The 22,902-nt window shown below is 39.4% G+C and overlaps 1 protein-coding gene across 1 annotated transcript in view; it reads left to right on the top strand.

The window, feature by feature from the left end:
• The window catches only part of RAB23 (RAB23, member RAS oncogene family), a 35,268-nt gene that overhangs the window by 4,453 nt on the left and 7,913 nt on the right, over nt 1–22,902 (top strand). The window contains exons 2-5 of the mRNA XM_028097457.2: nt 3,691–3,905; nt 9,228–9,313; nt 20,723–20,879; nt 22,393–22,475. Of these exons, the coding sequence (XP_027953258.1) occupies nt 3,751–3,905; nt 9,228–9,313; nt 20,723–20,879; nt 22,393–22,475 (481 nt within the window). The 5' untranslated portion in view covers nt 3,691–3,750. The remainder of the gene's footprint in view (nt 1–3,690; nt 3,906–9,227; nt 9,314–20,722; nt 20,880–22,392; nt 22,476–22,902) is intronic.

The raw sequence follows: 22,902 nt of genomic DNA, 5'->3' as shown, positions 1-22,902 counted from the left end.
GCATTCCCAGAATAAAGCCCACTTGCTCCTAGTTATTCTTTTTGTATATTCCTAGATTTGATTTACTAATATTTTGTTGAGGACTTTTGTGTGTCTTTGTCCAGTTGTTTTTGTTTTGTTTTTTGGTACTGTTTTTATGTTGGTATCAAAATAATACTGGTTTTATAAAATAAGTTGGGAAGTATTCCCTTCTCTTCTGTATTCTGGAAGAGTGTATATCATTGGTGTCAGTTCTTGAAAGGTTTGGTAAAATTCTCCAGTGAAATCACCCGAGCCTGGAGATTTGTCTTTGAGTTTCTAAGTTACAAGTTCACCAATTTCCTTTATAGTTACAGGGCTATTCAGATTATCTCTTTCATTTTCAGTGAGTTGTGGTACTTTACGCTTTTTAAGGAATTGGTCCATTTCATCTAAGTTGTCGATTTTTTTAAGGGGGGGAGGGGCAGAGGGAGAGAGTGTGCAGGGCTCCATCTCACGACCCTGAGATCATGACCTGAGCCAAAATCAAGAGTCAGATGCTTAACAGACTAAGCTACCCAGGCCTCCCTAAGTTGTCAAATTGATGTGTGTAGAGTTGTTATATTATCCTTTTGAGTCTGCAAAGTCCACAGTGACGTTCCTGATTTTATTCCTCATACTGGTAATTTGTATCTTCTCTTTTTTTTCCTGTGTTATTCAATTTTTTTTATCTTTAAAGAACGTTTTTTGTTTAATTTTCCCTATTTTTCTGTTTTCAATTTCAGTGATTTCTGCTTACTTCTATTATTTCCATCCTTTGCTTTGGGTTTATTTTGCTCTTCTTTTTCTAGTTTGAGGTGAGAGTTTAAATTATTGATTTGAGACTTAACTTCTTGTCTATGGTAAGCATTTAGTGCTATAATTTTCCCTCTCAGCACTACATTAGCTATATCCCACAAACTCTCACATTTTGTATTTTCATTTTAATTCGGTTTAATTATTTGAAAAAAAATGTCTTTTGAGCTTCTTTCTTTGGCCCACAGGTTCTTTAGAAGTCTGTTTTTAGTTTGCAAATGTTTGCCGATTTTCCTGTTATCTTTCTGTTACTGATTTCTAGTTTGTTTGCGTTGTGGTCCCATTATTTTAAGTTTGTTGAGGTTTGTTTTATGGCCTAGAATCTGTTTTATCTTGGTATATATATTTAATGGGTACTTGAAAAAAAGTATGTTCTCGGGTGCCTGGGTGGCTCAGTCAGTGAGTGTCCGCCTCTTGATTTTGGCTCAGGTCATGATCTTAAGGTTGTGAGTTCAAGCCCCGAGAACAGACTCCGTGCAGAGTCTGAGATTCTTTCTCCCTCTCCTTCTGCCTCTCCCCCTGCTCACACTCTTTCAGTCTCTCAGTAAATAAATAAAATCTTTAAAAGAAAAAAGTATATTCTGTTGTGTGGACAGTTCTATAAATGCCAATTAGATTCTGATAGTTTTATTGTGTTATTAGACTTTCATTTTGTTTTATTATAGTGTTTTTGAGTATATCTCTTTGCATAACTTTTTTTTTTTAAAGATTTGAGAGAGAGTGGGAGAGTGCATGAGTTGGGAGGGGCAGAGGAAGTGGGAGAAGCAGGCTCCATGGTGAGCTTGGAGCCAGATGCGGGGGCTTGATCCCAGGACCCCTAGATCATGACCTGAGCCTAAAGCAGATGCTTAATCAACGGAGCCACCCAGGTACCCCTCTGTGTAACTTCTTTAGTGGTTGCTCTAGTATTATACTGTATACACTACATACATATAATTTATCACAGTCCGTTGGTGTCAACATTTTACCAGTTCAAGGGAAGCATAGAACTCTTACCTCCCTTTACATTCCTTTGATCTCTCCCATTTATAATTAATTATGTTAAATATTTTCTCTACACATATTGAAAACCACACAGTTGTGTTTGAGTCAAACATAATTTAGAACGCTCAAGAGAAATCTATTGTATTTACCTGTATTTTTGGTCCAACCACATTCTTCTTTTCATTCTGACATTCTATTTTTTTACATCATTTAATTATGTTTGAGGTGGAGACCTAGAACCTATACTTTAACAAATCTTCCTAGATGATTCTTATGATTTTGCAAGTTTGTGAAGCACTAGGGACAATTACTGAGACTCCATGAGGAGCGGAGAGGAATGTTCTTCATGTTTCAGACTTGTTTTATGTAGTGGTGGTATAGATGGATTTTCAGTTAAGGGAGCTGGAATATAATATTATAACATATAACAGTAGTCAGGAACTTAACTAGTAATTTTCCTAAGAAATTGACTTTCTGTTCTTTTCAGTCTAAAATGCAAACAGTACACATTGTATTACTTTCATTATATGAGTAACTGTAACTAGTCTGAAACTAAAGAAAGAATGTGTGGTATAAGATTAGTTGTGGAGTCATTGTAACCTGAACATTAAGAGTCCAATGCTGTTACAGTTGTATGTTATTACACAAAATCTTTCTTTGGGGTGCTTTTCTAGGGATATTAATTATTACCTGTGGGATTGAACAAGCAGTTTCCTTAGATTTTGTATTTGTTGCTCATGTGGTGATAACTGTGGAGGATTTATTATGTTGCATTAAACTAAACTACCATTTTTTGAATGCTTTTTCTTTTCTTTTTTAAGATTTTTATGTATTTATTTGTCAGAGAGAGAGAGAGAGCACAAGCAGGGGAAGTGGCAGGCAGAGGGAGAAGCAGGCTCCCTGTTGAGCAAGGAGCCCGATGTGGGACTCGATCCCAGGACCCTGGGATCATGACCTGAGCTGAAGGCCGATGCTTAACCGACTGATGAGCCACCCAGGTGTCCCTGAATGCTTAATTTTCACTATGCTAAGTGCTTTATATGTACCATTGATTAACAATCTTCTGAGGTAAATATCCTCAGTTAAACTGAAGCTTAAAGAGGTTAGCCGGTAACTTCACTTAGAGCTCAGAACTAGTAAATGGCAACTTTAAATCATACCTCAATTCTAACACTGTAGTCTTAGTCTTAGTCTCATTGAAAGGTAGAACTACGTAATCTAGGCATTTATTAATACCTGATGTCATATATTGTGTGCTGTTGTTCAGGATTCAAAAATGAATGATGTTATTGTACCTCCTTTCAATGAATTTACATTATCTAAACAGGGTGGTAAGGGGACCTCCATCATGGAAAAATTCTTGCCATGCACTATAGTTATTTCTTCATAAAACAATTACGGCTTATTTTGTAACAATTTTTGGGGTGCCTGGGTGGCTCAGTCGGTCAAGCGTCTGACTCTTGGTTTCAGCTCAGGTCGATTTCAGGGTCCTGGGATCCAGCCCCAGGTCAGGCTCTGTGCTCAGCAGAGAGTCTGCTTGAGATTCTCTCCCTCTCCCTCTGCCCCTCCCCCTGCTCATGCACACTCTCTCTCTCAAATAAATAAATCAATTTTTAAAATTACAACGTTTTGGGGCACCTGGGTGGCTCAGTCGTTAAGCGTCTGCCTTCGGCTCAGGTCATGGTGCCGGGGTCCTGGGATCGGGCCCCGCATCAGGCTCCCTGCTCAGTGGGAAGCCTGCTTCTCCCTCTCCCACTCCCCCGCTTGTGTTCCCTCTCTTGCTGTGTCTCTCTCTGTCAAATAAATAAATAAAATCTTTAAAAAAATAAAATAAAATTATAATATTTTGTACACTTTCTATGTTACGAAAAATAATTTCATTTTAAACCACAGATTTGAGAAGATCTGATCACCTGGATTAAAGTTGGTTCAGAAGCCTTTTCAACTGCAAAAATGTTGGAGGAAGATATGGAAGTGGCCATCAAGATGGTGGTTGTAGGGAATGGAGCAGTTGGAAAATCAAGTATGATTCAGCGATATTGCAAAGGCATTTTTACAAAAGACTACAAGAAAACCATCGGAGTTGATTTTTTGGAGCGACAGATCCAGTACGTACTTGGCCACTTTATGCCCTCAGTTTTGATTTGTGAACTCTATCCCAGGCTTTCATTGGAATAATACTAATTGCAGTACAGTCCAAGGTTAGGATCCAGTCTGATGGCAGTGGCTAATGAGACAGTTGGTGGTGGTTTTCAAATACTCAGTCCTGTATCTTTTTTTTTCTTCTTTTTCCATTCTCTTTAATGTTTCAAGGTTTTATTTACATTCTAGTTAGTTAACACATTCCTGTGTGTATTTTTATCCTTCTGTCTTTTTCCCACCTTTCATCTATTTTCCCCTTTTTCATACTCCCCTCCCCACCCTTTCTATCTTGTATCTGTTTTATATTTATTGGGGGCACCTTACATACTTCTTAAACACAAACTGATGCTTGACTCTAATGAGATTTCTGTCCACTACAAGCTCAACTTGGAGATTTTGCAGGTTCAGTTCCAGACCACTGCAAAAAGCGGGTCAAATAAATTTTTTTTGGTTTCGCAGTGCATGTCAAAGTTATGTTTACATTATACTGTAGTCTATTAGGTATGTGATACCATTATGTCTAAAAAAATAATATACATACCTTCACTTAAAAATACTTTATTGCTAAAAAATGGTAACCATCCTCTAATCTATCACCAAGTCTTAAATCTTTTTGCTAGTGAAGAGTCTTGCCTCCATGTTGATGGCTGCTGACTGATCAGTCAGAGGGGTGGCTGCTGAAAGTGGGGGTGGTTGTGATTTTTTAACATAAGACAACAGTGAAGTTTGCCTCATTGATTCACTCTACCTTTCAGGAATGATTTCTCTGTAGCATATGATGCCGTTTGATGGCATTTTACCTACAGTAGAACTTCATTCAAAATTGGAGTCAATTCTCTCAACTCTACTGAATCACCGTATTGTATACCTGAAACTAATGTGACACTGCATGCTAGCTATACTGGAATTAAAATTATAAACTTAAAAAAAAATTCTCTCAAACCCTGCTACTACTTGATCAACTAAGTTTATTTAATATTCTAAATCCTTTGTTGTCATTTCAACAGTCTGCACAGCATCTTCATCAGAAGTAGATTCCATGCTGAGAAACCACTTTCTTCACTCGTTCATAATAAGCAACTCCTCATCTGTTCAAGTTTTATCACATGATTGCAGCAATTCAGTCACATCTTCAGTCTACACTTCTAATTCCAGGTCTCTTGCTGTTTCCACCCATTCTTCAGTTATTTCCTCCATAGAAGTCTTGAACTCCACAAACTCATCTATGAGAGTTGGAATCTACTTCTTCCAAAGTCTTGTTGATGTTGATATTTGATCTCTTCCAGTGAATCATGAATGTTCTTAATGGCATCTAGAATGGTGAATTTTTTTCTATAAAGTTTTCAATCTTCTTTGCCTAGATCCATCAGAGGAATCACCATCTGTGGCAGCTATAACCTTACACGGTGTATTTCTTAAATAGTAAAGACTTGAAAGTCAAAATTACTTCTTGATCCATGGCCTGCAGGATGAATGTTGTGTTAGCAGACATGAAAACAACATTGTCTCATTGTACATCTCCATCAGAGCTCTTGGGTGACCAGTCCATTGTCAATGAGCAATCAAATTTTGGAGGAATTTTTGTTCTAAGCAGTAGGTCTCAACAGTGTGCTTAAAATATTCAGTAGACCATCGTGTGAACAGATGTGAGTAGTAAATTTAGCATAATTCTTAAAGGCCCTAGAATTTTCAGAATGGTAAATAAGCATTGGCTTCAATTTAAAGTCACCAGCTGCATTAGCCCCTAACGAGGGAGTCAGCCTGTCCTTTGAAGCTTTGAAGCCTGGCACTGACCTCTCTCTAGCTATGAACATCCTTAATGCCATCTCCTTCCAGTAGAAGGCTGTTTCATCCACCCTGAAAATCTGCTGTTTAGTGTAGCACCTTCAGGAATTCTCTCAGCTAGAGCTTCTGGGTAAACTGCCGCAGCTTCTACATCAGCACCTGCTGCTTCACCTTGTACTTTTACATTACACAGGCAGCATCTTTCCTTCAACCTCATGAACCCTCCTCTGCTAGCTTCATACTTTTCTTCTGCAGCTTCCTCTCCTCTCTCAGCCTTCAGAGAACTGAGGAGAGTTAGGACCTTTCTCTGGATTAAGCTCTGGTTTAAGGGATGTGTGGCTGGTTTCATCTTCTCTCCAGATCACCAAAACTTCCTCCATACAGCAGTGAGGCTGTTTTGCTTTCTTATCATCTGTGTGTTCCCTGGAGTAGCACATTTATTTATTTGTTTGTTTATTAAAGTAATCTCTACGCCCAGCTTGGGGCTCAGACTCATGACCCTGAGATCAAGAGTTCATATGCTCTACTGACTGACCCAGCCAGGTGCCCCTGGAGTGGTACTTTTAATTTCCTTCAAGAACTTTTCCTTTACCTTCACAACTTGGCTACCTGGCACAAGAGGCCTACCTTTCAGCTTATCTGGGTTTTCAACATGCTTTCCTCACTAAGCTTAATCATTTCTAGCTTTTGATTTAAAGTGAGAGATGTGTGGCTTTTCCTTTCACTTGAACACTTAGAGGCCACTGTAGGGCTATTAATTGGCTTGATTTCAGTATTGCTATGTCTCAGGGGATAGGGAGACCCAAAAAAAGGGAGAGAGATGGAGGAAGGGCTGGTTGGTGGAATAGTGTGAGCACACACGACATTGATCCACTGAGTTGTCCATCTTATGTGGAAGCAGTCTCTGGCACCCCAAAACCATTATAATAGTAACATGAAGATCACTCATTACAGAGCACCATAGCAAATATCATAATGAAAAAATTTGAAAAATTGTAAGAATTACCAAAATGTGGCACAGAGACACAAAGTGAGAAATGCTGTTGGAAAAGTGGTGCTGATAGAATTGCTGAATGCAGGGTTGCCATAAACCCGCAGTTTGTAAAAAAAAAAAAAACAGTCTCTCTTAAGCACAGTAAAGCAAAGTGCAATGAAACAAGGCATGCCTGTTTTATTTGGAAGGACAGTTACCTGTCTCTCAGAACAGTTTTCAACTATTATAGGATCCTAAGACTATCTCAAAGTTAGAGAATTAATAATTTGTTTTAAAGAAATAAGAGATTTGGCAGGATTAAATACTCCAATGAAAAGGAAATCTTTTTTTTTTTTTAAAGATTTTATTTATTTATTTGACAGAGAGAGACACAGCGAGAGAGCGAACACAAGCAGGGGGAATGGGAGAGGGAGAAGCAGGCTTCCCACTGAGCAGGCAGCCTGATGCGGGGCTCAATCCCAGGACCCCAGGATCATGACCTGAGCTGAAGGCAGACGCTTAATGACTGAGCCACCCAGGTGCCCCTGAAAAGGAAATCTTACTTCATGAAATCCAGTTGGATTCTAAAACACATCAAAAGTAACAGTTTTTGGCGGGGGCGCCTGGGTGGCTCAGTCGGTTAAGCATCTGCCTTTGGCTCAGGTCGTGATCCCAGGATCCTGGGATCAAGCCCCATGTTGGGCTCCCTGCTCAGCGGGAAGTCTGCTTCTCCCTCTCCCTCTGCTTGTCACTCCCCCTGCTTGTGCTTGCTTGCTGTCTGTCAAATAAATAAAATCTTAAAAAAAAAAAAGTAAGTTTTTGTCATTAGTCCTGAGAACTTTTAAAGATACTTCATTTCATTTCATTTGAGTATAGTTGACATATAATGTTACATTAGTTTCAGGTGTACAACAGAATGATTCAACTTCTGTTTAGGTTATGCTGTGTTCACCACAAGTGTAGCTATATCTGTCGCCATATAATGCTCTTACAGTGCCATTGACCATATTCCCTATACGTTTTATTCCTGTGACTTATTCATTCCATAAGTAGAAGTCTGTGTCTCCCACTCCTCCACTCATTTTGCCCATTCTCCCACACCCCAAGCATATTTTAAATTGTAGAGACAAACTGACAGATACTAAAGAAATAACATTAAACAAATCTGACTAGCCTAGACATTAGCATTAAAGATAGGTGTGTTCATTGTTTTAAAGATTGTTCAATTTCTAATTTGTATTCTATTGTTGTCTTTTCAAAACACTTCTGTGTTTACTTCCTTTCTCAGATATTTTGAGGATTCATTTTAAGCCTTCATGATGTTCATTTTTATATTTGTTATCTGAACCAAATTAATATTTTAAATATACAGGTGATCCTCGTTATTTGTAGATTCCATAGTTATACTTTAAGGTTCTCATTGTTTATAGGTTTCATATTTGCAACTGATCTACTTGCTAAAATCTTTTTGTATTCCGAGTCAATACTCCCAGTGCTTTGGTGGTCATCCGTGGATATGCTTTGGTGGTCATCCGTGGATATGCACGGAGCAGCAAATATTTGCTACCCTACATGCACATTCTCAGCTGAGGTTGAGCAAGGCTACCCTCTTCCTTCTTTTTTCATCCCTCACACTATAAACAAGTGTTTTCTCATGTCTGTTTTTGTGCCACATTTTTGTACTTCTTGTTGATGATGTTGCTGTTTAAAATGGCCCCCAAGCATAGTGCTGTCTAGTTTTCCTAAGTACAAGAAGTCTATGATGTGCCTTATAGAGAAAATATGTATGTTAGGTACACTTCATTTACGCATGAGTTACACTGCTACTGGCCTTGAGTTGAATGTTAATGAATTAACAATATGTATTAAATAAGTTATCTTTAAACAGAACCACAAAAAAACCCCAACAAGGTTATGTATTGATTCGTTAGGGAAAAATGTAACTATGGGTCACGGGAACCTAACCCTGTATTTCCCCTAGGAGCAATGTTTCAGTATTTGATAATTCAGTGTTTGCAGTGACTTTATAGAACGTAACTACCGTGAATAAGGCAATGCACTATATGACAAAATAAGAGTAAATTTTTAAGTTATAGGGCAACCAAGCTGCTGCTTTTCTTCCTCCCTTCTTTTTTTTCTTCCTTTTTTGCTTCTTTCCTTTCTTATTCTTATTCTATCACTTGTGCACCCAAATGTTATAGCAAGAGGAGAGCAAGTACTGACCTAAGGGAATCCCCTTCCCGGTGCTGCTAGTCCTGGAAGGACCACTGTCTGTGACTGTTGTTAAAGGAGAAAACCTGACAGGTAAACTCAAATCATGTATGAGGTTATAGCTTTGGGGGACTGTCTTTCCCCCTTTAGTTTCACTACTGGTAGTGGTATCAGCACTTAAAAGCACTCAGACTTTTTCAGAGTGGAAACCAACAGTGTAGTTTTAAAACCTTCAGACTTAAAAAACAGAAATATGCACAAAGCTATGTTACTAAAGATGTTTTGTTTACATATGAAATAAATTCATCTCTTGTTTCAGAGTTAATGATGAAGATGTCAGACTGATGTTGTGGGACACAGCAGGCCAAGAGGAATTCGATGCAATAACAAAGGCCTACTATCGAGGTAAATTGTGGGGTTGGTTGGTTTGGGCATGTTCTTTCGGCTAAACAAAGAGCTTCACTTTTTTTTTTTTATTCCACATAGAAGGGTTTCTTTTTAAGAAGACTGTAATTAATTTCAGAGTATTTTTAAAAACCTCTTAGGTCATTATTCTCCTAATGATCTTGTTGAGTGGTAAATAATGCTGTGTACTATAGATAGTTTGTCTCTGCCTTGGAATTATATGACTCACATAGGCATTCCCAGTTCTAATCAGTTAGAAATTGCTCAGTGCCTATTTCTGACCACATGGAGATGACTCTGTGGTCAGAGAGAGTGGAAACTGGCATGAAAAAGTAAAGTTCCTGCAAATAAGATGACACTATGTTAAGACGCATGAAATTGCGTGGATAAACCCTTCTCGGTGCTCTGAGTTCAGAGAGGTGTGAGATACACGTAAAAGGAAAGAACTCCAACTGTAGCACTTAAGAGTCTAAAATGCGGGGTTAAATTCCTCAAGGAAAGCTGAAATTCCTAAATGGAAATTTCTAAAGTTTCCATTAATATTTTCTTCTAAAATTTTGTCCTTTTGGGGCACTTGGGTGGCTTAGTCGTTAAGCATCTGCCTTCAGCTCAGGGTCCTGAGATCGAGCCCCGCATTGGGCTCCCTGCTCGGTTGGGAAGCCTGCTTCTCCCTCTGCTGCTCTCCCTGCTTGTGCTCTCTCTCCCCCTCCCTCTCTGGCAAATAAATAAATAAAATAAAATAAGTTTCAAACAACCAAAGAAGTTGCCTTTCTGGCTTGGTACCAGGGAAACCCGACTTCCACTGCCTCCTCTAAGAAGACATTTTGGTTTCTTGAGAAATTAAGAGAGGTACACCTCTCAGGTATCATTGTAATGATACCACCACTACTTCTCATTCTATTTACTGTGTCCTTAAAGGCTTCCCAGGGGCAGTAGTTTTGACTGTTGTTCTCCTGTGGATGCTAGTTTGGATCTTGAGCACCTGTAACATGGCATGAGGCAGGAATTATGTTCTTATGGCTCAAAGCTCTTAGATTAGATGGCATTTTTATCAAATTATCAGTTTCATGAGCATTGACACTGTTGATTAACAGGCCTGAAAATTAAAGTTAATTCTTAAATTTTTAAAAAAATATTTTATTTATTTATTTGAGAGAGAGAATGAGATAGAGTACATGAGAGGGGGGAGGGTCAGAGGGAGAAGCTGACTCCCTGCTCAGCAGGGAGCACGATGTGGGACTCGATCCCGGGACTCCAGGATCATGACCTGAGCCCAAGGCAGTTGCTTAACCAACTGAGCCACCCAGGCACCCTAATTCTTAAATTTTTTAATTTTTTTTTTAGATTATTTATTTGAGAGAGAGAAGCTCACAAGTGGGGAGGGGAGGGAGAAGCAGGCTCCGCACTGAGCAGGGAGCCCGATGCGGGGCTCCATCCCAGGATCCTGGGATCATGACCTGAGCCAAAGGCAGATGCTTAACCAACTGAGCCACCCAGGCGCCCTAAAGTTAATTCTTGAGTAAAAATTATTTGTATTTATTTAGTGGGGTTACTACCACATACCCCTTCACCCCATTCACATGGAAAGAAAACAAAACAAACAAAAAACCCTAGGGGAAATAACAAAAAAATAGTTGGAGTACATGAGATTTTCATCGTTTTTACCTAGCTTTTTTTTCTCTAAATTCTCAGCATGAAATATATGTTTTGTGAGGAAAAAAGATAGCTTGGGTTCTCCCCCCCCTTTTTTTTTAAGATTTTATTTATTCATTTGAGAGAAAGAGGGAGAGAGCGGGGGGAGGGGCAGAGGGAGAGGGAGCAGCCCACTTCCTGCTGAGCAGGGATCATGACCTGAGCAGGTGCCCCACAAAGGTGTCTTTCACATCCTTCATGCATCTGAGGCTCACAGGAGTCCTGTAAGGCTAGCAGAGTAGGTAGAGTTATCCCCACTTCACTGATGGGGAAGCGGACTGAGAAGAGGAGGTTTGCCCATGATCATGTGACTAGGGAGGAGCAGGGCTGAGCCTTGGCTCTTTCAAGCCACTTCTCTGAATCACATACTCCATGTTCTCTGTCATTTATTTGTGGGACTTCCTCTCAAAGCGCAAAGTCTATAGTCTACTTTATTATTTTTTTAAATATTTTATTCATTTGTCAGAGACAGAGAGAGAGAGCACAAGCAGGGGGAACAGTAGAGGCAGAGGGAGAAGCAGACTCCCCACTGAGCAGGGAGCCCAATGTGGGGCTCCATCCCAGGACCCTGGGATCGTGACCTGAGCTGAAGGCAGACGCCTAACGCCTGAGCCACCCAGGCGCCCCCATTTAATTTTATTTTTAAAAATTTTACTTATTTGAGAGACAGAGGGAGAGAACATAGAGGGAGAGGGAGAAGTGGCTCATGACCTAAGTCCAAGGCAGATGCTTAACCAACTGAGCCACCCAGATGTCCCTACACTTAACATTTTAACTTAAAGTTGATCTTAAGCTTATAAATAGATTATCTCTTAAAAGCTTTTCTTAAGAGGTTTTGTGTGGTGGTGAGTGCTGTGTATTGTGTAAGACTGATGAATCACAGACCTGTACCAAATAATACATTATATGTTACATATAATACATTAATTGAAACAAATAATACATTATATGTTAATTAAAAAAAAGCTTTTCTTAAAATTAATTTTTTTAGTCAACCATGTTAAAATGGCGAAGAGCATGGGATGCTGAGACAGGTCTTAAGTTTCAGCTTCTTTTTCTAAGTTATAAGAATAAACATCACATCCCAAAATGAATTAAGTAATAGAAAGTGGCAATTATATGTAAATTTGGGAAATCGCATATTGAATATTCTTATATGCTTTCCTTTGAGGTTCCATCAGAAAGCTTTTGGTTGCTGAGAACAGAAAAGCAACCTCAAACTAACTTAAACTACAAAGAAAAGTGGAAGTAGCATAGCTTTTAGTTATAGTTTGTTCTTACTGTAACCGCATTGATTCTCCTGACTTGCCTCACTCCCTGTGTGGGGTTCCTCATGCTGATTTTCCTTTTTGGTTGCAAGATTGCTACCATCAGCAATGGAAGCCACATGCTTTGTTCACATCCTTGGAGGGGAAGGATTAATTCCCACAACAATGGATCAAAAGTCCTGAGCTTTTATCTGATTAGATCACCCTTGACCAGATCACTGTAAGTAGTTAAGAGGAATGTGATTACCCTAATTGGCTTGGTGCACTTAGGGCCTCCTGCCCCAGAGCAGAGGGTAGGTTCAGCCTGCCTAAACCGTATGGCTACTGTACAGTGAGGGAGAGGTGTTCTCAGGGAGGGAGGATGGATAACTGGATGCCAGCTAGGCAGCTGGGTAATCATCTGCTTCTAGTGTAGATTCAAATATGATGATATAATTGAGTAGAAACGAAGACTAGGAAGAGAATGTAAGGGCTGGGAAGAATGCGTTAAGATATCGATTTATTGATGGAAACACCATGCCTTATAACATTAGGACTTAATGATTTGTGTCCTAGAAGTGTATTATTCAAAATAGATAAAAATTTTAAAAATTTATATTTAAAGAAGAAAAATTTTATTATAATTCATTTAAAAGACCTACCATAAAAAACTATCGTTTAAAGGCACAGTTAGAGGCGCCTGGGTGGCTCAGTCGTTAAGCGTCCACCTTCTGCTCAGGTCATGATCCCAGGGTCCTGGGATCAAGCCCCGCATCCGGCTCCCTGCTCAGTGGGAAGCCTGCTTCTCCCTCTCCCCTCCCCCTGCTTGTGTTCCCTCTCTCGCTGTGTCTCTCTGTCAAATAAATACAATCTTTAAAAAATAAAAAATAAAGGCACAGTTATATTTTTAGAATGCTGCATTAATGGTATAGTGAGACATGTTGAAACATGACTCTGTAAAGAACAGAACACAGATCACATTAGAAACCCTTATGGGATCCCAAGTGACTCCTCTTAAATTCTTAAGAAGTCCACCCTAGGCAGTAGAAGCCATACTTAGTACAGAAAATTATGTATAATGTAAAACATTTCATTATAGTTTTTTTTACTGTGATTTGTTTCTAAGAAAAAAAGTTTTTGATTAACAATATGGGGAAATGAAGTTATAGACTTGAGAGCTATTATGTGAGATTATGCTCATAAATAGAAAGAAACATTTTTTTTTTTAAGTATCATCTTTCATGAACGTAAGTGAATATAAATTGTTGGAAATGAAATGGCTCTGGGCAAGAAGCTGTTTATAAATTTCTGTTATAAATGTAAAAAATAAGGAACAACAGAATTAGACTATGCAAGTCCTTTAGATTTGTTTTAAATTATGTGAGTGTGGAATCTGTGATAGATTGGTTCATTAATTTGTGTGCTTCACATTATATAGAGTGTCAACAAGAATAAGGGACAGGCATTTGAAATCCAGAATAATAACTATAATATATGTAATTATAAAGCCTGTGTTTCTGATTGGCCTGCCCTTATTAAATTTTATGCCATGTTATATAGAGCATTGTTTTTTAAACTGTCATGTGCACATGAATCCCCTGGGGAACTTGTTAAAAATGCAGTCTCTAATTTAGTAGATGTGTGGGTGGCTCTAAAATTCTGCATTTCTGCAACGTCCCTGGTGACCCTGATGCTGCTGGTCCTCAGCCACACTTGCAAGTCTAGAGACCATCTTTTAGGGTCTTTCAGAATTTGAGGACAGAATTACTCTCTAAACATTATGTGTCTTGAGGAGTATTTTCTGAATTTTATTCAGAAATAGTAACTTTTTTTTGAAAGATCTTATTAATTAGAAATAAATATTTGCCAGTGGTAATCTTACAAATGACACCAAAACTTTGTTCAGATCTCTATATTCCTGATATGTAGGTAAGTGGAATAGTTTGTTAATTATTAGAAGTCATTCTTTTGTGGGTGGTTATTGTTATCTATGATGACAAAGTAACTTTTTTTTTTTTAAGATTGAATTTATTTATTTGACAGAGACACAACCAGAGAGGGAATGCAAGCAGGGGGAGTGGGAGAGGGAGAAGCAGGCTTCCCACCGAGCAGGGAGCCCGATGCGGGGCTTGATCCCAGGACCTCCAGACCATGACCTGAGCCGAAGGCAGATGCTTAACGACTGAGCCACCCAGGCGCCCTGCCTGACAAAGTGACTTCTAATGGTGTGATTCTTAGAGTAGGTGGTATTGAAGGAAGATTGAATAGTAGGAAAATTAAGGTCGTTTTAAAATATATGGATAGAAAACACTGGCCGCCTTTAATATCAAGGGTGTAAGATATGTCCAAATGACTGCATCAGAGAAATTAAGGCATTATTAACAGTTTTTTAAAAACTTTATTAATTTTCTTAAAGATGACTGGTACCAACACAGAACTGGAGGTCAAAGGAAGAAAAAGGATAACAGTATAGGATCATTTTTCATTAAGAATATTTATAGGGGCGCCTGGGTGGCTCAGTTGTTAAGCGTCTGCCTTCGGCTCAGGTCACGATCCCAGGGTCCTGGGATGGAGCCCCGCATCCGGCTCCCTGCTCATTGGGGAGCCTGCTTCTCCCCCTCCTTCCCATTCATGCTGTCTCTCGCTATCTCTGTCTCTCTCAAATAAATAAAATGTTAAAAAAAATATTCATAGTAGTTGATATGTTGAACAGAGTTCATGAAGATACCAAAATGCAACTTTAGTTTTTGTCTCTCACCATCCCTTTGTCTTTAGTGGGCAGTAGGGGCAGGGGACGTTATTTCTTGTCCCTCGAAGAAAACTCTCTTTAGCTCATGTCTTTTCTGGTCACTCTTAAAGTAGTTTTTTTCAACTGCCTCATAGTTATTTCTAGTCATAAACATAATCTCATTTTGGTAGTTAGAATAGCCAGTCTTGTACATTAATCAAAACTACAAATATAATTTAGCATTAAATCTCTTATCTTCTCTGGGGTTTTAGTAGGCCAGTTAGTATCTGTGGTCTGGGGAGAAAATGTTGGTTGCTTCCATCCTCTCACTTGTCTTTGACTTGCTGGATATGTGTCTTTCTTCTCTGCAGTCAGGCCCAGGAGGAAATGGAATTGGGAGACAAAAGCACTCTTTTTTTTTTTTTTTAAATACTCTGTCTGCCCAACGTGGGGCTCAAACTCACAGCCCCGAGATCAAGAGTCGCATGCTCTACCTACTGAGCCAGCCAGACGCCCCAGACAGGAGCACTCCTACAGGTGCTATTGTCTGATGTTGGGGCCCTCTGGGTGGCAGGTGTTCCAAGATGATTCTTTCTCTAGGAGATTGTCCTGGATTCCTCCAAGGTTCCCATTTTCGGGGATATTGGTTTTGGGCACATGTATACTTGATTCTTTTTTTTTTAAGATTTTATTTATTCATTTGAGACACAGAGATACAGAGAGAGAGAGAGAGAGCATGAGCAGGGAGAGAGGCAGAGGGAGAAGCAGGCTCCCGCTGAGCCAGGAGCCCGATGTGGGGCTCGATCCCAGGACCCTGGGATCATGACCTGAGCCGAAGGCAGACGCTTAACCATCTGAGCCACCCAGGTGCCCCGTATACTTGATTCTTGCAGTTGCTTTTCCCCCTTGCTGCTGTTTCTGAGAGTTGCATTCCGCCTCTACCCTCCTTTATGCTAAACTCCCATCATCCAATAAGCGCTCCTATGGGACATGAGTTAAAATGACCCCATTATCTCTGAGATGTGGTTCACCTCTATCCATAGGAGATTCATGTACATTCTTTGTCTTGCCATTGGCAGGATCGTGGTTACTCCCAAAGGCAACTCTTTTCTTTTTGTCTGTTGGTCTTGCCTTTTTGCTGTCGTTCCCAGCCACTGCATCTTCTTCAGGCTTGAATCAAGGCACCATCAGTCCAGAGTGTCCCCCAGTTGCTGGGAATACATACCAGGCTACTTAAGTGGTCTTGCTGAGGTCCATTCCTTCTAGATTGAGATGAAGGAGGTAATGATAGTACTCTCCCCCATAGCACCCCCACCTTAAAAGAGAGAGAAAAGGGTCACCTGGGTGGCTCAGTTGGTTAAGTGTTTGACTCTTGATTTCGGCTCAGGTCATGATCTCAGGGTCATGGGATGGAGTCCCATGTTGGGCTCCCTGCTCAGTGGGGAGTCTGCTTGTACCTCTCCCTTTGCTCCCCACCCCCCACTGTTTCTCTCTCTCTCAAATAAATAAGTAAATAAAATCTTTTAAAAGAGAGAGAGAATGGTTGGTGTGGACAGCACTTTCTCGAAAGAAATCCTTTCCCCTTCTTCTCAATTCTTAAAAAAATAATTTCTTGAAGTGCTTGTGAGGGAGTTCCAAAGTTGTATAATGGATTTATGGGCATTTCCTTTGCAAATTGTGCAAAGAATGATCTTTCCACACATATTTGGAATCTGGTATTTGTCATCTGTTTTATTGGTACCTCACTCAAAATTTTGTATCAAGAGTCTTTAACTTTTTAAAGTATATATTAGGGCTTTTTTGAGGGGGAAGGGGGAGGTTCCTAAGCAGAAAAGAACCATAATGCATCACAATTTCACAGAGTATTTGTATATGTATGAATGATAATATTCAGGGAAAATTAAAACAAGTTGTTGTCCCTCATTTCTGAGAATTATATCTGCAAAAGTAATCCACAAAACAGTTCTTGGCACAACTTGGTGGGGCTGGTTTATTTGGTAGGTGATCCCAGGAAGAAGTGAGAGACTGGGGAGAAAGGGAGAAAAACCAATGAAGGGTGCATTAATGAGCTAATTATTACTGTAGGCAATTGGGGAATCAATCCCTGTGAGGAACCATGTGGCCATGCCTCAAGATGGTCCCACCAAAGTGAGGCTGAGGTTTTATCCCATCTCCCATACATTCAAGTTCTCCCCAGAGGTATGAGTTCCCTTTAGTTTGGGCAAGCCCAAGAGTCTTTCTGAAGCATCAGAAAAAGCCCAGATTCAGAAAAGCTAGTGTGGGGAGCCTGGGTGGCTTAGTTGGTTAAGCCTCTGACTTCAGCTCAGCCTATGATGTCGGGGTCCTGGGATTGAGCCCCGCGTCCAGCTCCCCACTCAGCAGGGAGTCAGCTTGTCCCTCTCTCTCTCACTCTGCCCCTGCCCCCACTCATGCTTGCTTGCTTTCAAATAAATAAAATCTTTTTTTTTAAGATTTTTTAATTTATTTGACAGAGTGAGAGACAGCGAGAACAGGAACACAAGCAGGAGGAGTGGGAGAGGGAGAAGCAGGCTCCCCGCGGAGCAGGGAGCCCACTGCGGGGCTTGATCCCAGGACCCTGGGATCATGACCTGAGCCGAAGGCAGCTGCTTAATGACTGAGCCACCCAGGCGCCCCTCAAATAAATAAAATCTTAAAAAAAAAAATCTGAGTGCCACCTGCAGCGTATGCTTTGAGGATATTAACAACAGGCAAGAACTGTTCACAGCTACAATGAAATTCAGGTGTTTCTACCCATATTTGTGTTTATTTACCTCCCTTGATTGCTTAGACACATTTAACAGTGCATCTTCCTTCTCTTTAGACTGGCACTTTAGTACTTTTCCACATTCCTTTGGTCTCTCCCCACTCAGTCTCCCACTAAATATTTTGAAGTTGTTATGGACATACTTTTTCTTTTATCTGTTGATCATTGATTTTTTAAACAACATTTTGGGATGCCTGACTGGCTCAGTTCCTAGAGCATGTGACTCTTGATCTCAGGGTTGTGAGTTTGAGCCCCACATTGGGTGTAGAGATTACTTAAAAATAAAATCTTAGAAAGAAAGAAAGATGTTTTAAATAACATTTTGCTTTTCTTAGTTAATCATTCTTGCTGTCCATATCTCTGGCACCATCTGCTTAGTTTTTTTTATATATTATTATTAAAATATACTTCCTCTAAGAGGTTTTTTTTTTTTTAAGTGTCTAAGACTTTGTGTTCCTGGAAATACTCTAATTGGCCCTCAAATTCAAAGAACAATTGACTGGATATAAAATTCTAGGTTTAAAGCTAATAGAGTTTTATAATAAAGAACAGTTTCTTGGTGCGCCTGTCTGGCTCAGTCAGTGGAGCATGCAACTCTTTTTTTTTTTTTATTTGACAGAGAGAGACACAGCGAGAGAGGGAACACAAGCAGGGGGAGTGGGAGAGGGAGAAGCAGGCTTCCCGCCGAGCAGGGAGCCCGATGCGGGGTTCGATCCCGGGACCCTGGGACCATGACCTGAGCCGAAAGTAGACGCTTAACGGCTGAGCTACCGAGGCACCCCAAGCATGCAACCCTTGATCTCAGTGTTGTGAGTTCGAGCCCCACGTTGGGTGTAGAGATTACTTAAAAAATAAAATCTTAAAAAAAAAAAAAGTTTCTTAGTCAAAGTATAATGAAATAATGTTTTATTTACAGTTGAAGTAAATATTAGAGTTCAAGTAAATATAAATTTACTTACTAGTATCTAGTGTAATCTTGTCAGTGTTGGGTTTTTTTGTTTTGAGAGAGAGAGAGAGAGGTGGGGGAGAGGGAGAGAGAATCTTAAGCAAGCTCCATGCCCAGCCAGACACGGGACTCCATCTCACAACCCTGAGGTCATGACCCAAGCCGGAATCAAGAGTCTATGACACTCAGCCGACTGAGCCACCCAGGCGCCCCTGGTCAGTTTTATTTCTTCTTAAATTTCTGGAAAGTGTTAGGGTGCTTCTGTCTGTCTGTGTTGTATCCTGTCCCCTGCCCCAATTTTGTATTAATTTAGACAATTTTTGTAATTAATATATTCTTTGGTTTAAAACCTGTTTTAGGGGGCGCCTGGGTGGCTCAGTCGTTAAGCGTCTGCCTTATGATCCCAGGGTCCTGGGATCCAGCCCCACATCGGGCTCCCTGCTCGGCGGGAAGCCTGCTTCTCCCTCTCCCACTCCCCCTGCTTGTGTTCCCTCTCGCTGTTTCTCTCTGTCAAATAAATAAATAAAATCTTTAACATAAATAAATAAAACCTGTTTTACAGTAGGGAAGATTTTCTCGTATGAAGCCTCTGCTTTTTATAGTAATAATGAATTGCTGGTTTTTCTCTTTCATGCTCTTGCTTTCCACTACAATATTCCCTTTGGTGGTACACAGGCCTTTTTTGGCTTTCAGATGTCTTAGGTAGCCCAGGTATGTATGTTTTGAGTCTTAGTAGGAAACTTTCATACCTGAGGAATCTGGAAGGAAGGATAACAGTAAGAAAACGTGCCTTGATTCCAGGAAATCCTCTTGACCCCAAGGCGATTTTCTCTTGTTGCCTGTGTATCTGCTTTTGTCACCATGCTGCCTGATTGATTCAACATCTAATCATTTATAAAATAACTTTCAGGGACACCTGGCTGGCTCAGTCAGTAGAGCATGTGACTCCTGATCTCAGGGTCGTGAGTTCAAGCCCCACATTGGCGTGGAGCCTACTTAAAAATAAAATAAAACCAAAGGGCTTCTTTCAGAAGGTTGCTGCTTATTTTTAATCTTAGATATTATCAACCTAATGTGATAATTGAAAGTTAAAATATTGTCATTGAGCATGGGAATTATGCAGTTAAACAGGATAAAAAATAAAATTAAACCTTTTCCTCTATTTTAAATATATATATATATTTAACTTTGACAGTAATTCTTAAATTATGTTCATTGACATCACTGATATTCTGCTACTAAAATAAAATAATAAAGATTTTTTTAAGTAAATAGAATGAGAAAATTATGATTTTTTTTCCTCAGATTTTTCTTAAATCTGTGCTAAAAGAAATTCAGAAGCAAATGATAGATATTAATAGGAAGAACTTGGCAATAGCCTGTCATTCATACTTGGCTTACCATTCTCTCTTGCTTTTGTAATATCCAATACAGCAGTATTTCATGGTGTTCCAAAAAGAATGTGTCCAGGTTTTTTTTCTTCCAAGCTCTTATTTAACAATTAGTTAATAAGAATGTATAGTTTTGAGGGTACTTTGACACTTGTACACAATTTTGAGAACCACTGGTTCTTGGAGTAGGAAAAATAGAGTTTATATGTTAAAACATAAGCAGAGGGGCACCTGGGTGGCTCAGTCGTTAAGCATCTGCCTTCGGCTCAGGTCACGATCCTGAGGTCCTGGGATCGAGCCCCGCATCGGGCTCCCTGCTCAGCGGGAAGCCTGCTTCTCCCTCTCCCACTCCCCCTGCTTGTGCTCCCTCTCTTGCTCTCTCTCTGTCAAATAAGTAAATAAAATCTTTGAAAAAAATAAAATAAACATAACAGAGTGCTGCAAAGATGAGCTTAATACTCACTTACATAAAAATTGTTCTGATGTACCTAAAACCAACATAACATTGTATCTTAATTATACTTCAATAAAAAAAATTGTTTGAATAGGTAAAAGTTGCTCTTTCCCGTATAGAACTGCTTCATTGACGTAAACAACATTTTTATTTTGTGCCCTCGCAGGAGCCCAGGCTTGTGTGCTCGTGTTTTCTACCACAGATAGGGAATCTTTTGAAGCCATTCCCAGCTGGAGAGAGAAAGTAGTAGCTGAAGTTGGAGACATACCATCTGTACTTGTGCAGAACAAGATTGACCTCTTGGATGATTCTTGTATAAAGAAGTAAGATGCCCACTTTTGAGGGGGAGGTGGTAATTCTATAAAGATAAAACCTGTTTTAATTTTTGCATAGATTTAAAAAATTCAGGAAACCTTTTATGGAGACTGCCTTATACTTAAATTTTCTGTGAGCTATTCTATGTGATTGGTTGGATTTAAAAAAAAGTTCACATGAAATCGTAAGTAGAAAAAATTAAAGGAAATAAATTTTGAAGGCCCTTGTAGAATTCCAGTTTTAAGTCTTATACCACAAATCCAGCTCTTGATGTTAAAGCAAATCTAGATATAGTAAGAATGTTAAGAAAAATATCTCTGTATGTTTTAATATCGAGAGCAAATAGCTATCCTGTGTTGATGAGTTTAAAGGGGTAAGTAGTTCAGATTCATATTGTTTTGTGTATTAAGAAACATTATGCTCAAATATGTGAACAGAGCATCTAGATAACTCTGTCTATACGTATTTGCTAGCTTTGAAAATCTTTGCTTGGTTTTTATCTTCTAATTTTTTTGTATGTTCTTATATTATCTGTGGCTGTATAACCAATTAACCCAAAATTTAGTGGCTTAAAACAACAAAAACTTATTATTTCAATTTCTGTGGGTCAGGAATTTGAGAGTGGATTAGCCAGGTGGCTCTGGTTTGGGTTTTTTGTGAACTTGCAGTCATGATGTTGCCCAGGATGGTAGTCGTGTAAAGGCTCAACTGGGGCTGGAGGACCCACTTCCGGGATGGCTCCCTCACTTGGCTCTTGTCAGGAGGCCCTAGTTCCTTGCCACGTGGACCTCTCCCTGGGGCTCCTTGAGTGTTGGCACTGCATGGCAGCCGGCCTCCCCCAGTCAGGGGATTCGAGACAGGGCAAAGCAGAAGCCATAATGTCTCTTATGACCTCATCTCAGAAGTCACATTCTATGCCTTCTGTGTATTATTGATTACACAGACTAACCTTGAATACAGTGTAGGAGGAGGCTACACAAGAAGGTGAGGACCAGGAGGAAGGTGGGGGGCGGGGTGGAATCACCGGGAATGATTATAGAGCAGAGCTACTACAGTCTTAATAAAACTAAGACCAGGAGTCATAATAAAACTAAAATTAGGAGTCTGCTCTCATAGACACAGTTGTTAATATAATGACTTTGGCTTTGGCAGCAAAGCAGTTTCATAGCCAGTTAAGAGTAAAGTAAGGAATATAGTGTAAGATTTTCAGAGTGCAATTAAAATCAAATGTTTTTAAAAACAAAGTTAATTTAAGTATTATATAAAGAAAAGTGATATTTAGCCATTTTAAGGCTAGAGTTTAGTGATATAGAAATGACAGTATAGTGGTGTTTATCCCCCAAGAATACTGAAAATTAAAAATCCTGTCTAAGCACTAAGAACATAGTTTTCAACTGGTCTGGAAGGTCTGACACCCCCACCGCCAACATGTATTCAGTAAATGTAATGAAAATGATTTTTTAAAACAAGCTATCAGAAAGTACCCTTATAAGTGCCTTTTTTTTTTTAATCAATATATAGTGAGGAAGCTGAGGCACTGGCAAAAAAGTTAAAGCTAAGATTCTACAGAACATCGGTGAAAGAAGATCTGAATGTGACTGAAGGTAAACTGCCTTTTAAAAAAAATTAATAGCAGGAAGTTTGTTTTATTGTTCTTATGTTTTTTCTATTGTGGTTTCCAGAAATCATATATGTAATAACAGAATTTTCTTGTCAACAATCAAGTAAAATTTAGAGGCATGATACTTCTTAGAGTCCTTAACTAAATTACCAGTGACTCTGAATACTTGTTACTCTCTACAGAAAAACTTGGGTGGGTTTTGTTTTGTTTTTTATCTTTAAAAATATAACTGTATATACATATATGAGTGTATATGCATGTATGTGTTTTTCATGCATACCTTTTAAAGTTACTGACTTGTTTAAGAACTACTCTATAGTGGATATTCCATTAGGTTGTTACAATGACCCTAATTTGTTGTTGTTGTGTGTGTGTTTTTAAAAAGATTTATTTATTTATTTGAGAGAGAG

The sequence above is a fragment of the Eumetopias jubatus genome, unplaced genomic scaffold, assembly GCF_037043125.1.
Source record: "Eumetopias jubatus isolate StellerSeaLion01/CBP00866 unplaced genomic scaffold, mEumJub1_p1.0 scaffold_6, whole genome shotgun sequence".
Taxonomy (NCBI): domain Eukaryota; kingdom Metazoa; phylum Chordata; class Mammalia; order Carnivora; family Otariidae; genus Eumetopias; species Eumetopias jubatus.
This window is presented reverse-complemented; position numbering and strand designations above follow the sequence as displayed.